At 34.5% G+C, this 13,478-nt stretch overlaps 1 protein-coding gene across 3 annotated transcripts in view; it reads left to right on the plus strand.

The window, feature by feature from the left end:
• The window catches only part of LOC113494372 (KH domain-containing, RNA-binding, signal transduction-associated protein 2-like), a 196,050-nt gene that overhangs the window by 168,121 nt on the left and 14,451 nt on the right, over positions 1-13,478 (plus strand). For all 3 annotated transcript variants that reach the window (XM_026872685.1, XM_026872686.1, XM_026872684.1), the window contains exon 3: positions 11,518-11,615. In XM_026872685.1, the coding sequence (XP_026728486.1) occupies positions 11,518-11,615 (98 nt within the window). The remainder of the gene's footprint in view (positions 1-11,517; positions 11,616-13,478) is intronic.

Below are 13,478 nucleotides of genomic sequence, written 5' to 3' on the forward strand. Positions count from 1 at the left end.
TTCAATATTCTAACAAATGTCCACCCGTTTATCAGTATGTGACGTATACTTAGGACGCAGTGACCCTCGTCCTCTGATCATATCGAATAAACTTCCACAAAGTTTAAGGGGACATGCCACAGAGTATGTAGCGAATGGAATACATCTCGAAATGTCGTTAGAGATATTAATTATTGACTAATAATGAGATTACATTAAAAAATTATAGATTTAAAAAATCTAAATTCCCATGATTTTAAGTGTCACTTCATTCAAATTTCATCAAAATCAGACCAGAATAGAATTTTTATAGTTTTTAAATTGCAATGTCATTGAGTATGAATCTACCCTGAAAATTTTAGCCTGCTAGCTTATCGGGAAGTGCCTCAAAATTGAGTTGCAAAATCCAACCGTCGCAAAAAACGAACAAACAAGAAAGTGAGTGCATAAACACGTGGGAATTTATTAGTCCATGTATAAAATACATAGAACCTTAGACACACTGAATACCAAAGAAAAGATGTACGAACGAGGGTGCTGTTGTTGTTACAGTAAAGGAATTAGGTAGATAATCGTTACGAATGATAATACCAGCCTATACTTATATTCATCTGACTGCTGGACAGGAAAGATTTCAAGCGTTGTTCACCACACTCCCTGCGAGCTGGCGATTTCAGATTCCAATATTTGGAATTCAGGATTCCTCAATCGAATATCCTTCACCGTTAGTCAGTGGTGTCTTTAAATAATTATGTAAGTACACATAAATTTTAAAAAGTCACATTGCCACTTTTCCTGAATTGGAATCGAATCTGCATATATGTCACACTACGAAAGGACTTACATATAATTTTGGAAAAGTCACGTTGGGATCGAAACTGCAGATATATTATATGTTAGACAAATTCGACAACGATGCTCCATAAGTCAAGCTTCATTTCGCCATCCAAACCAATCTCCCATGACCTAGCTCCAACTCAATCAAGTCCGTCATTGCGCTCTCCGCGTGTATCATACTCTGTGGCATCAGCAAGTTCCGGAGCACCCTTATCAGTTGGCCCGGACCCAACGCCCGCAGCTGCCCGCGACACACCTCACCCCGTAGTTATACGATGTACCAATAATTCGGATTAGTCGTATGTGTATAAGCATGGTTTTAATGTCGAAAAGTCGGTCTGATATCGAGAGAAGCGGGAAATAAGTTTATTTCCAGTTTTAAGTGTTGATATCCACCTTATTGGTGAGATATCCAACTACATCCACAGCGCGCAACGTATCGCCTGGTCGATCCTTGCGTAGAAGTCGTGTGATTTACGAATGCATGTTCTGGGTATGTCTTTGTGCATGCGATTTGGAAAGGCTCGAAAAAAAATATAGTTATCCCTTCAAGGCTAAATAAATAAAATACAAATCGGTTACGGGGTAAACTTTTATCCCAAAATTAAGGCGCTGCTTAAATAAAAATACGGGCTATTTTCTTGTTCCATTATTTTAATGGACGAATTCGATCGAAATGTTAAAGGACAAAATCTTCGCAAGACACGCGTTATTTACAATCTCTATACACAAAGAAATCCCTGAAATTTTTATTTCATCGATGTAAAACGGGTCTCGGAACCAGTGCGAACCAGTTTACAGCGGCGCGCACCGGATAATTCTGCCTCCGATGTGACGCGGGGGATTTGTCAGGCGCTCCCTTATCTGAGCTGTTTGGAAAATATTGGTGCTTAACTTCAGTGCGCATGATCGGCCTGTTTATGTTTCTTCGTTGTTTTTGGAAGCTGCTGATAGATAGGTGAAAGATGTTCGGGAAGAAATTGGTGGATTTGAAGGTGGATTGTGATTCGGTTGGAAAAAATGTGTTATCGGTTTTTTTGGAATAAAGACTTAGAGATTGAATATGATATGATTTTGTGTATATATTTACTCTTATAAGTCACACAAACTTGGCTAAGGAACAGGAAAGTTTCTTTCTTCGTGATTTTAAGTTTGGTTTTCGGCGCTTTTTTAGCATTTGATGTGGGATAGTTAGTATGTTTGTCCAGATTGTGATAAAAAAATATCATGAAAAAATTAAGCGAATATTTTTAACATTTTTAACAACTCCTAAGTAGCTTTGTACTTTATGTTGTTGAAAGTACAACTGAAAACAAAATATTCGAGTTAACAACGTAAAAGAAAAATACTTCATTACTTTAACTAGCCTAGTATGTCCCACTGCTTGGTAATGGCCTTTCCACTCTTCTTCCATGTGTCTCTCTGATGAGAAATCATAACATAATCTACTATAAGAACAACCAAACATAATATACTTTTTCCACTTGTGAAATAAGTAAGAAAACAGCACCTGAAATTAATATGCTTGAAATTACCAACACGCCGTGAGCAAGTGTGATTAATGTGCATTCCTGCCCTGTGTGAGAAGTGGGTTTGCAAGGGACAGATACAAAGTGGTAATCTCACTTATATTTGGATTGTATACCTTACCTGAATAAATGAAAAAAGGGTGAATTGTTTTAGGAAGATATGTTGCAAAAAAACAATAGAAGTACTCACTGATTTCATTTTAAACGCTGTAGATCCGTTTGTTTCCTAAAAAGCTGAGAGTTTTAGGAATAGAAAAATCATGATATCCTTCCACAGAGAAATATTTAAAGATTTTTTTTGACATCAGGAATAAAAGCACCCAATATGTGTCACTTAAAGTACAATTGAAAACTTTCACCAATGAAAAATATGAGTTCTATTTATTAAAAGCGGAAAAAGAACTTCCTTATACACAAAATGAAACAGACAAAAACTCTCACTAAAAACTCCTCCCACAAAACCGAATACATTTTTGAGTTCACACGTTGTTAGTAACAAAGTTAGAAACAATTATGGCGGCCGTCGGGAACAGAACTAGTTGTTAGGTTAGATTGACCCAATCGTTGAAGTAGTCAAGTCAAACAACTGCGGTCCGGGTAATACGGACTGGAGTTTGCTTTTGTGGGGTCCCAATGAGAGAGGGTTAGGTTGTACTGTTGGCCTACCGTCATGACTTAAGGCGTATTTAGACAAGGCAAGATATGTCGTCGAGTTGCGATGGTATATCACTTCTGATACATGAGAATAAGCATCGTCTAAATATGTCTTTAAAGTTATACTGCTGCTGTTGAAAAAAATGCGTATGGAACCATGCTTAAAAGATTCAACAGTGTACTTAACCGTAACCTGTTTTGCCGACTGGGTTCTTGCCCAATCCTGAACTAAAAGGGCAATCCCGATTCGCCTGAGTAAACCGTTACACTTTTAAGTATGAGCTATCCTCAAGAAGGTTACTAAAATTAATAATGTGGAAACCATTTCAGGAAATCAGACCGTACAGAAACAAGTCAGCTGCTAATGTAGATCTATAACACAACGCCTTAGAGGCATCGAGTAAAACGTCGAAAACCTGTCAAATTAAAAAACATACAACACCCCGCTACCACTGCAACCCGAATCCACCTGATCTACTTTAAAACAGCGACGTGATTTGTCACGGCAAATCAACCTCTGCGCAACAGGACCCACAGTTGCTTTTCCCATAATCGTGGTCTGTTTGGGAGTTTGACAGCCATCGGACGTCGGATTAGAGTGGTATGAAGCAGCATATAGAATTAGAGACTCATGGAACGAAAATGTTTGGGAATAGTTTTAGTTGAAGCTATTGAGTTAGATGCAGGATTGTATTGTCTGGAAATTATTGTGTTATGTTGTGTTATGGACCTGGATTGATGGATTTTCTTACGATCATGAAAAACTGGTTAAAGTCAAAATCGCGACATTGACGCTTCCGGACATATAGGCTAACTTGTATTATTTTTTATTTTGCAAATTCACTCATGTTGCAATTAATGTAGAAGTTTTACATTACTGGCTGAAACCTATTTTTGTCATGCTGTGTATTTAGATGGCTGATAGAAAAAAGAGTTTTTGTAAATAATATTCTTCAAGAAAGAATGCAATTTTATGAAAGCTTTGGAAGACTACAAAGTTATTATATACTTACACGAAACAAAAGGAATTAGACCTTTGTAGCTCTGATTCGAACTTGATATTAAGTTAAACACAAAATGTATCAAGAAAATGTTTATTTGTATTACTTTTTAATCCCCAACCAATAACATTATTAAAACCAAAATCATCTCACTCAAACGAATAAAACATTTTCTCCCATCTTAAAATTTCGGCTTCCTTAAAATGCATTATTCAAATCAATTTAAATACACTGTATGCCAAAATAAGTGTATTCACTACATCTAAAAGTCAAGTCTTGGCACAGTTTTTAAAATTCCCTTGCCCGAGGTTTCGACGCGAAAAATTTTCATCTACCCTCAAATTTCAATGTACATTTTGAGTACAGGGGCTGTCTGGGTACAGGCGCTGGCTCGAGTGGCAATTAGCATTAAAAAATAGACAGCTGTTTTTTATGTGGACTTTTGTGATTATAATGTGTAAAAGTGCGCTCTTAACCGTCATGCTTATTAATTAATATGGGCACGTATGAGTTTTAACTGAATTTTGAGGGAGGTACTTGGTTTTTTACTAGAAAACTATCTGTGAAATTATGTATGCACTATAGAACAAGTTGAAAGATGTAAACAACTAACATGATCCCATATATGTTCGAAAGTTGAATTAAGGGCTCACCAAGAAAAGAAAAACAATTATTATAGCAACTGTATTCTTTGTTCTTACGACTTTCGCATTAAGGAATTTAATCCATGTGTCGCGAAGTTTCACAATTATTCAAGACACATGCAAAAATACATCCAGACGCCGAACAAGCATTCGTGGATCACAAAAATGATTGTCCTACGGATCAGTCAAATACCGATATACTCAGACTCCCAAAACGACCAAGTATGTAACAAATACTATCCTAATAGGTATTACATATATATTACAAAATCAAATCATGGTGGCACAAAAAATAAACTAATATACCTACATAAATGCATGAAACTAAAAAAATCAACCTCTTCTCTGGGCAGTCATGTAAGAACCAAGTTATTCATGAAATCACTCGTAATATATAATGCTTTCAGACAACTTACATTTACCCAACATCAAAAAACACACACGAAACAAATTCCTTCGAATCGATAGAACAAGAATAAAACATCAAAATAATTCACTTTACTAAAAAAAAACACGGAAAAGACTCAACGCAAAGATAAAATTTTATTAGATGTTAAATATGTAAATCTGTAAGCGAAACAGCTTTTACGTAAAAATACATTAGGATTGTGAAATCAGACAATTTAGACACTGCGTTACCATATTGCTGAGTGATTAAGGTCACCACTCAAAACCATCAGAGGGCAAGTTCGATTCCCGCGTAGGACAAGCGTTTGTGTGATCAACGAATGGTTGTCCTAAGTCTGGGTTTCTTTGTGCATGTGACTCGAATGTTTGTAAAACCCCGCGCGACACAAGGATTAAAATCTTTAGTCGTTTTGAAAAAAAAAATGGGATGCGTATGATTAAAATCATATGTGTTGTACACTAAAAATAACTATCATATCAAATAAACAATACGAAAAGGATAAAAACAAACGATATCTACTTTAATATAAGGGTCTGTACACAATGTCATTAGTGGACTATCAGCTGGCATTAGCACTAAACGGTTTGTTCATTAGTCCCCGAGATATGTTGTGTGCTTGCCTTTAGATGCGTTTTTCCAGAGGAAATTGTGATTTTGCACTGTTTATCAAGTAGCTTTGTGTTAAAACTATGGATTTATAAAATTTTATTTGACACTAGCTGTTGCCCGCGACTTCGTTCCCGTGGGTAGAAGTTATAAGTTATGATTTATACCTGCCCTGTTTTTTCACATTTTCCATTGTACCTATCTTCGCTCCTATTAGTCGCAGCGTGATGGTTTATAGCCTAAAGCCTTCCTCGATGAATGGTCTATTCAACACAAAAATATTTTTTCAATTTGGAAAAGTAGTTCCTGAGATTAGCGCGTTCAAACAAACAAACTCTTCAACTTTATATATTAGTACAGATACAGATAACACGATTTTATGCAACGCCATCTAAACAAGATTGTATCATAAGACTAGTACTAGATAATTGGTAACTAGTACTAGAAACTTACTTCTATATTGATTAGTAAGTACATAATATATTATACGGAAATTACACTCAGATAATTACCACGCAAATATTTGTTCTGCGTGGGCATCGAACCCACGACCTCTGGTGAAGCAGTTAGTGTCACTTACCACTACATCGCTAGAACAGTCAATCTGTACATTGCAGAAATTGCTGTCGGGAAAAAATAACTTCTGTTACAAAAAGATACCGATCACTGACAATATTTTTTATAGATATGTAGGAATGTTATAAAAAACCAAAAAATGAAACACATTCATAACTAAATCCTGAAAGTATTAAAACTGTTTAAGGGTTTCGCTAAAAATGGAAGCCAAGACTCCGCTGTCCGTCCGTCCGTCAACTTTATAACAAATCTCTTTACTCGATTCTTCCATTCAATTGTTTTCATTCACAAAAATCCGCATGAATTTGCAAGGTAAAATAAAAATTGTGAAAATAGTGTTCATGTTGAACAATGCCGTCTTTGTTTACTCTAGTCCGTAGTCAATGGCCTGCTTTGTCTATCGCTTGTATTGAAACTTGATAGAACCCGATAACAAAAGATAAAATCTCTGTATTTTATGAAGATTTTATAATTTCTGCACGATGCCTAGGTTTTGCAAAAAAAGAAAATAAATGCCCTTTGATTTTTTTGTTCAGTTGCTTTCTGATACAATATAAAGACGAAATATATACCTATGGTAGTTAAGGCTTCTGATGTAGTGAATAACATTTGTTTTTCCAAATAAATATTTAATGACAAATCTACTATCTCAATCCAGAATTTGGAAACTGACGCAACTGGGCTGAGTTCCCAGCCCACTGTTCAACATAGGACTCCCTAATGTTGCGCCATAACACTTATCGAGTGTGATCCTTTTGCAATCAAACAATATGCCAAAATCATTTTTTATAATTTGTGCGTCATTAGTCACAAATTCAGTACCAAATCAATACCATAACCCATTGTCGTATAAATTGAAAATCAAAAATCTGAATGTTTTTATTTCTATTAGGCCCAAAACAGATGTTTAAGAAACTTTCGTTTACAGAACTTGTCACTCTAATTTCACGTTGCAATAGACTTCGAATGCTATACGGTATCATGTTGACCAGATTTCTAAAAGTAGCTAAAACTACGCGAATTAAACCACGGGGTGCAACAACTAGCACATAAATTCTAGACTTGGATAGAGCTTTATTTCTGACAGTCACACAGCGTAATTGTTTTAAAGTACGACTGCTTTGTCTTTATTTTTCCTAAATTATTGCTGCGAATAAAGTGTACGCCCTTAATAATTTTACATAACTTTTTGGTCTTAACCAATCTTTCGATTAGGCACACATATTAAAGTTTATTTAAAAGTAAAGGGTTTTTAACTGTCTATTAAATTGTCTGCATCATACTAATTAATATTTAGGTAAGTGGCAAACCGATAAGCATCACTACCCAATACAAAATGGTGGAATGCGGAAAAAAACAGAATTTCAAACAAAAAATATTGCATATCAGAATATTATAGAAAAACTACGTTTCTAGAAAAGGAATTTTTCATTATGAGGAAAAGCTTCAAGGCACTTCAAGGGAAATATATTACAATACAATTTGTTTTCTAACTAAACGCACTTAGATGCTTCTAGTTAAAAAATAACAGCTTTAAAAATATCTCCAGTGCTCATTTATAAAAAAAACAAAACGGGACGTCATGAAAATAATTTTATTTTTCTTTAGAACAGTTTTTAATATTTGCGTCTATGACATAATTTCCTGCCGCTATTTTGCTACCAGCTTATTTTGTTGCGATATTAAATCTGAAATATGAATTAAGGATTAAAAGTATGATTTTAACGTACGAGTGTACATTATGTAGTTTAATATGTGTTTGTCTTTTTTAGGGGTCCGTGCTTAAATGGGTTTAAAAGGCTCCCTATTACTAAGACTCTGCTGTTTATTCGTGCCTTACCAAGCTGTATCTTATTGATAAAGGAAGTTGAATTAAGGAAGTTGAGTTTTTTATAATTAAATTAATACTGTGGAATAGTCGTTTCAGTTTAAAGCACGTCTAAAGATACGTACCTATAATTAGCCTTAGCAGATTTTTCAGTCAAAAGGAACAGTCGAGAATTAGGTACTAAAAAGTAGGTACTATGTTATTTACAGCATCCAATTTTTACTGCGGACTTTGGCAAACGCTCACACGACGTCTTTACCACAGTAATATGTAGATAGTATTACCATATCATTACTGCAATAAAACAATACTAATGCAATCCTATTCAGAGTCGACCAAAATGTGAGATCACTCATTGAAAAAACAAAATGGCGTCAGAACTCGCTTGCCATAATCCCGTAAAACCAACAGTTAATCCTCGTAAAACGCCAATAAATATTATAACATCAACTTGTAATCCTATCCGTATTATATAAATAATTCATGCAACCTAAATTCATTTTAGTTTTGACATTTTTGGATTACGCTTGCCATGCGAGAGCTAACGGTCAAAGGTTGAAATGGCGCGCAAAATGACAGCTGTCAAAATTAAATATGGCGGGTTAAAATAAATGTGGTGCCATTTAATGGCTGTTTGTGGATTTTAAATGAATAAATATTATGATTGTGTTGTAAATTATATAATTACAAGCTTTTTCCCTGATTTTACTCAGCCTTAATATTTCTGTTTTTTTTTTTATCAAGCTTCAATCGACTTTCCGTCAATACAAACAACGCTATATCACGTTAGACATAATAATTATGTACGTTCGTACTCTAACATGAGAAAGCTTCATTCATTAAATTTTGTCGAATCATTAAATAAAATTCTCACGTACTAAATTTCACGGTAACCGTCGCTTTTCATCTCGTACTCCACATTTAAGGTTTTTTTTTACTATTTGCGTAACAGCTGAGGCGACGGGGTCTCAAAAACGTCGGTTAAAACGACCGACCACTTAAAAATGAACAAGTACCTTTAGAAACGAAGCCTTGAAGGCAAGACCCACAAAGCATTACAACGACGAAGGCCGACTTTTGTTTGTCTCAAACTAATTTTGCAAACTACCCACATTTACCTACTTACAAACAAACAAGGTAACAAGTGTTTTTGTTATTTATGTTTCTGGATTTTGAATTTGTGAGGGCGCTGAGGGTCACAGGTCTATGTGGTTGGTTATAATTTATTTCAGCGGAATATTTAATGTTAGGTGCGTCAGTGGCGAGCGTTTGTACTTTAATAGGGTGATGTATAGATGAAAATACAGTACGTATGAAAACCCCTGTCTGATTCTTAAAGGATTCAAAAAAAAATCTAGGCTCTCGCACATCATCAAAAGATATTTAGGTAATCTGCACGAGTTTATTAAATTCGATCGAAAAAATGTGTATGTTTTTATATTCATATTCATTCATATATTTATTTGCATTCCATAATGTTACAAAAGATGTTAAAGAGGCTTAAAGCTAGGTACATAAAGGTACCAAGTACTTAAAGGTAGGTATGGACGATGTTAGGGCACAGCAAAAGAAGGCATTACAAATTTATATTACATATTTCAATAATATATAAAATATTAATTATATTATTATGCTATAAGTAAGTAGGTTTTTTTTTATTTTTATTTATTTAATTTAGAATATTTAAGGATACAATAATATGAAACTACGCTATGGTTTTATCTTCTAAGTACTCATTGACGCTATAGTAACATTTTTCTAAAAGAAGTTTTTTTAGCTTGTTTGTGTAAACATATGAATCTTTTTTTCATTTCTTAGTGTCTCCGGCAGTTTATTATATATTTTTATTGACATTACTAGTGGGCTAGTGGCATGTATTTGTAGTCGGGATGATGGTATAGAACAAATAATCACAATGACATCATTTTATACTACACTTAACTGAAGTAACTAAACTCTTCATTGATCGGGATTTTCAATACATGCTATATACTATGCAATATAAGCAAGATTATAAAGTTTTAGTATTTCATATATTATCCAAATAAAAAGAGTTGATGAGCACTGGATAATCTCAATAGCCAAGGTAGATTGACTTTTAATTGTTTAAGTAGATTTTACGAGTTTTGATCGGGATTAACTAGTTTTAAACATAACGGGACTCTTTCATTGCGAGCTGAATTTTATAAACAATAGCTGTTGCCCGCGACTTCGTCACCGTGGGTAGAAGATGTAAGTTATGATTTATACCTGTCCTGTTTTTTTACATTGTCCATTGTATCTTCGCTCCTATTAGTCGCAGTGTGATGTTATATAGCCTATAGCCTTCCTTGATAAATGGTCTATTCAACACAAAAAGATTTTTTCAATTTGGACCTGTAGTTTCTAAGATTAGCGCGTTCAAACAAACAAACTCTTCAGCTTTATATATTAGTATAGATTCAAAAATTATGATTATTGTAATAGGTTGACTACCGTTTCAAGCATTTGAAGCTAAAGGCTAAACTGACATACTTATATTCCAACAACATTAAATTTCTTCTAGTCTCTTAGGCGTATTAACATACTACCTACGAGCAAACATGAAGGAGTTATACCGCAGAGAATTTAATTACGTAAATAATACGTTATTTAGTGAAAATCAATATACACCCACTTGAGCTTATTACACTAATAACGGTATTGTGTAAAATCTCCGATAACTTTGACGGAATTTTATTGGCTTCAATCGTTTCATTAATTAAGCCACGTGCCACGTGCTTGAAGCTTGTCAAAGTTTTGCTAAGGGAGCAAGCAATAATCATAAATTCATTTACTTTGGACTGGATTTACTTATAACAAATTTGAAAGTAGATCATTTCGTACAGGACTGAGAATAAAATATATTTTTTTAAAGTATTTATGTCTATTTCTATATTCGTACTTACAACGACGTTGACGTCATCAAATAAACTAGAAAATCAAGTTACTGTTATTTTTTTGTCATTCTATATAATACTAGCTGTTGCCCGCGACTTCGTCCACGTGGTTAGAATTTTCCCCGTGTTTTCCACATTTTCCATTATATCTTCGCTCCTTTTAGTTGCAGCGTGATGTTATATAGCCTATAGAGTTCATTGATAAATGGTCTATTCAACACAAAAATAATTTTTCAAATCGAACCAGTAGTTCCTGAGATTAGCATATTAGCATAACAAACAAACTCTTCAGCTTTATATATTAGTATAGATTTTATACTTTTTGTTGATTTGTGAATACTTTTACCGGCAGAAAAAAATATTCGCTTTTACATGTTTCGTTTAAATTCTTTCAATTTCATCATTAAAATCAGGAATCCATATTTAATCACGCGATTCATAAGTCGCTTTTGTGACAAGTTTGTGAACTAAGCAAGTATTATGTAACTAAGATACACTTTTGAGCAGTTTCTTAAACCATGTGTCTTTGTCTGCAGGTGAATGGCGCGGTGAGCGAAGGATGCTGGACATCACGAGAGACAAACCAGTGAAGGTGTGCGTGCGAGTCGTCGTGCCAGTGCGAGACCATCCCAAGGTAGGGTAACATATTCTAAACTTATATAAGAATATACTTAAACGATTTTTTTTGTTTTAAAATTTGAAGAAGCTACATACCGAGATGAACTAATTTAAATTATTTTTATCCATTTTATTTTGGTAAGGCGCATATAATTATAAGATTATTTCGAAAAAAACCATTTCTAAAATTCAAAATAATGAAAGTTATATATTTTAAGTATCAAACAATAGGGATGACAACAATTTTTTTTGCAGTGTCCGTCTCGTAGTTTTTTGTATAATAATGGACACGTATTTTTTAATTTGTCCCGCAAATTACAGGGAATGAAACTTACGCGTGACGTCACGATTGTGTATAAATTTTACCATATCGTTACGTCACAAGCCCCCTCTCCTAAACTTTAAAGCAGTTAATGTTTGTCAGTTCTAGTTTTTCTGAAAAAGGAAAAAATACGTGTCTCATACTTTTCAATTATCCAACTGAGGGACTAATGAGATTTTTTCTTTTTATACCCAGTCATCATCCCTATTATTATACTTATACTAGCTTCGATATTCGATTATTAGTAGGATTTAGCAGTGAATGTTTATTTTCCAACATTCATTCATTTACTCTCGAAATCGAAGTAGCTTCATACCTTTTTGGTTACATCGGTTTTCGAGGATTTCCTCTGCATAATTTCAAAAGGAATCCGTTTAATATTCCTCAGTGCAAAACTTGACAAGAAAACTGACAGACGGAAAACAATTTCGTAATTTACTAGTTATTATTACGAAATCAGATTCATGCAATACCTTTCAAGATCTTAACGGACATACATAAAGACTAACGTAAGAAGAAATGGTTTGAATGGATGCGATGCTACCCCTATTATTTAAATAAAATACTCAATATACAGTTTTTACTTCTCTAAATCATCATCCAAGCCTTTTCCCAACAATTTTGGGTTCGGCTTCCAGTCTAGCATTTTTCATAATGAACGACTGCCTATCTTTTATAATAATAAATAATAAATAAATAAATGCGGACAACATCACATACATTGTTCTGAACCCAAAGTAAGTTGCTAAAGCACTTGTCTTATGGAATTCAGATACAACGAAGGTACCACAAACACCCAGACCCGAGACAATGTTCAAATAAGAATTTTTACATTGACCCGACCGGGAATCGAACCCGGGACCTCAGAGCTAGCGACACCTTGAAACCGGTGCGTACGCCACTCGACCACGGAGGTCGTCTTACTATCTGACCTCCTCGACCCAATTACCTGGGTAAAACGATACCCCTTATTTACACTGGTTGTCAGACTTTTTAGCTTCTGACTAATTGTAGCGACTGCCAAAGATGTATGAGTAACAGCCGGGACCCACAATTTAACGTGCCTTCCGAAACACGGAGGAACTCGTTATGACTAAGATTCTGTCCCATCTACGGACCAACCGTGTCGATCGATCCACTTATGCAGTTATAGCTTAGACACGAGCTCCTCAGTTTTCACATATTTATAATATTCATGTATATTTCTTGCTGATGAAATAAAATACAAATATATTTTCTCAAACATAAATAAAGCACAGTCACGTTTACAGGACGAATTGAAATCGTTCGACGTAAAAATATTGCTTTGTCGGCGAGTCACGTGCGTTAAACGTAGAATCGAAACGTAAAAGGTTTTAGGGTTCCCCTTCTTGTAATTGAAGATATCAAAACGGTTTTATCTTTATAACACTTGTATTTATTTAAGGGAACAAGTTAGGGGTTTCTTCAAAGAGGTTTTAACACTTTTTTTGTTGTTTATAGTTTTAGTAGAGAGACGTAGAGAAGGCTAGGCAGATGAATGACGTGAATCAACCTTCAGAACTCCTGTCTGTAGAG

The sequence above is a fragment of the Trichoplusia ni genome, chromosome 5 (genome assembly GCF_003590095.1).
Source record: "Trichoplusia ni isolate ovarian cell line Hi5 chromosome 5, tn1, whole genome shotgun sequence".
NCBI classification, from domain to species: domain Eukaryota; kingdom Metazoa; phylum Arthropoda; class Insecta; order Lepidoptera; family Noctuidae; genus Trichoplusia; species Trichoplusia ni.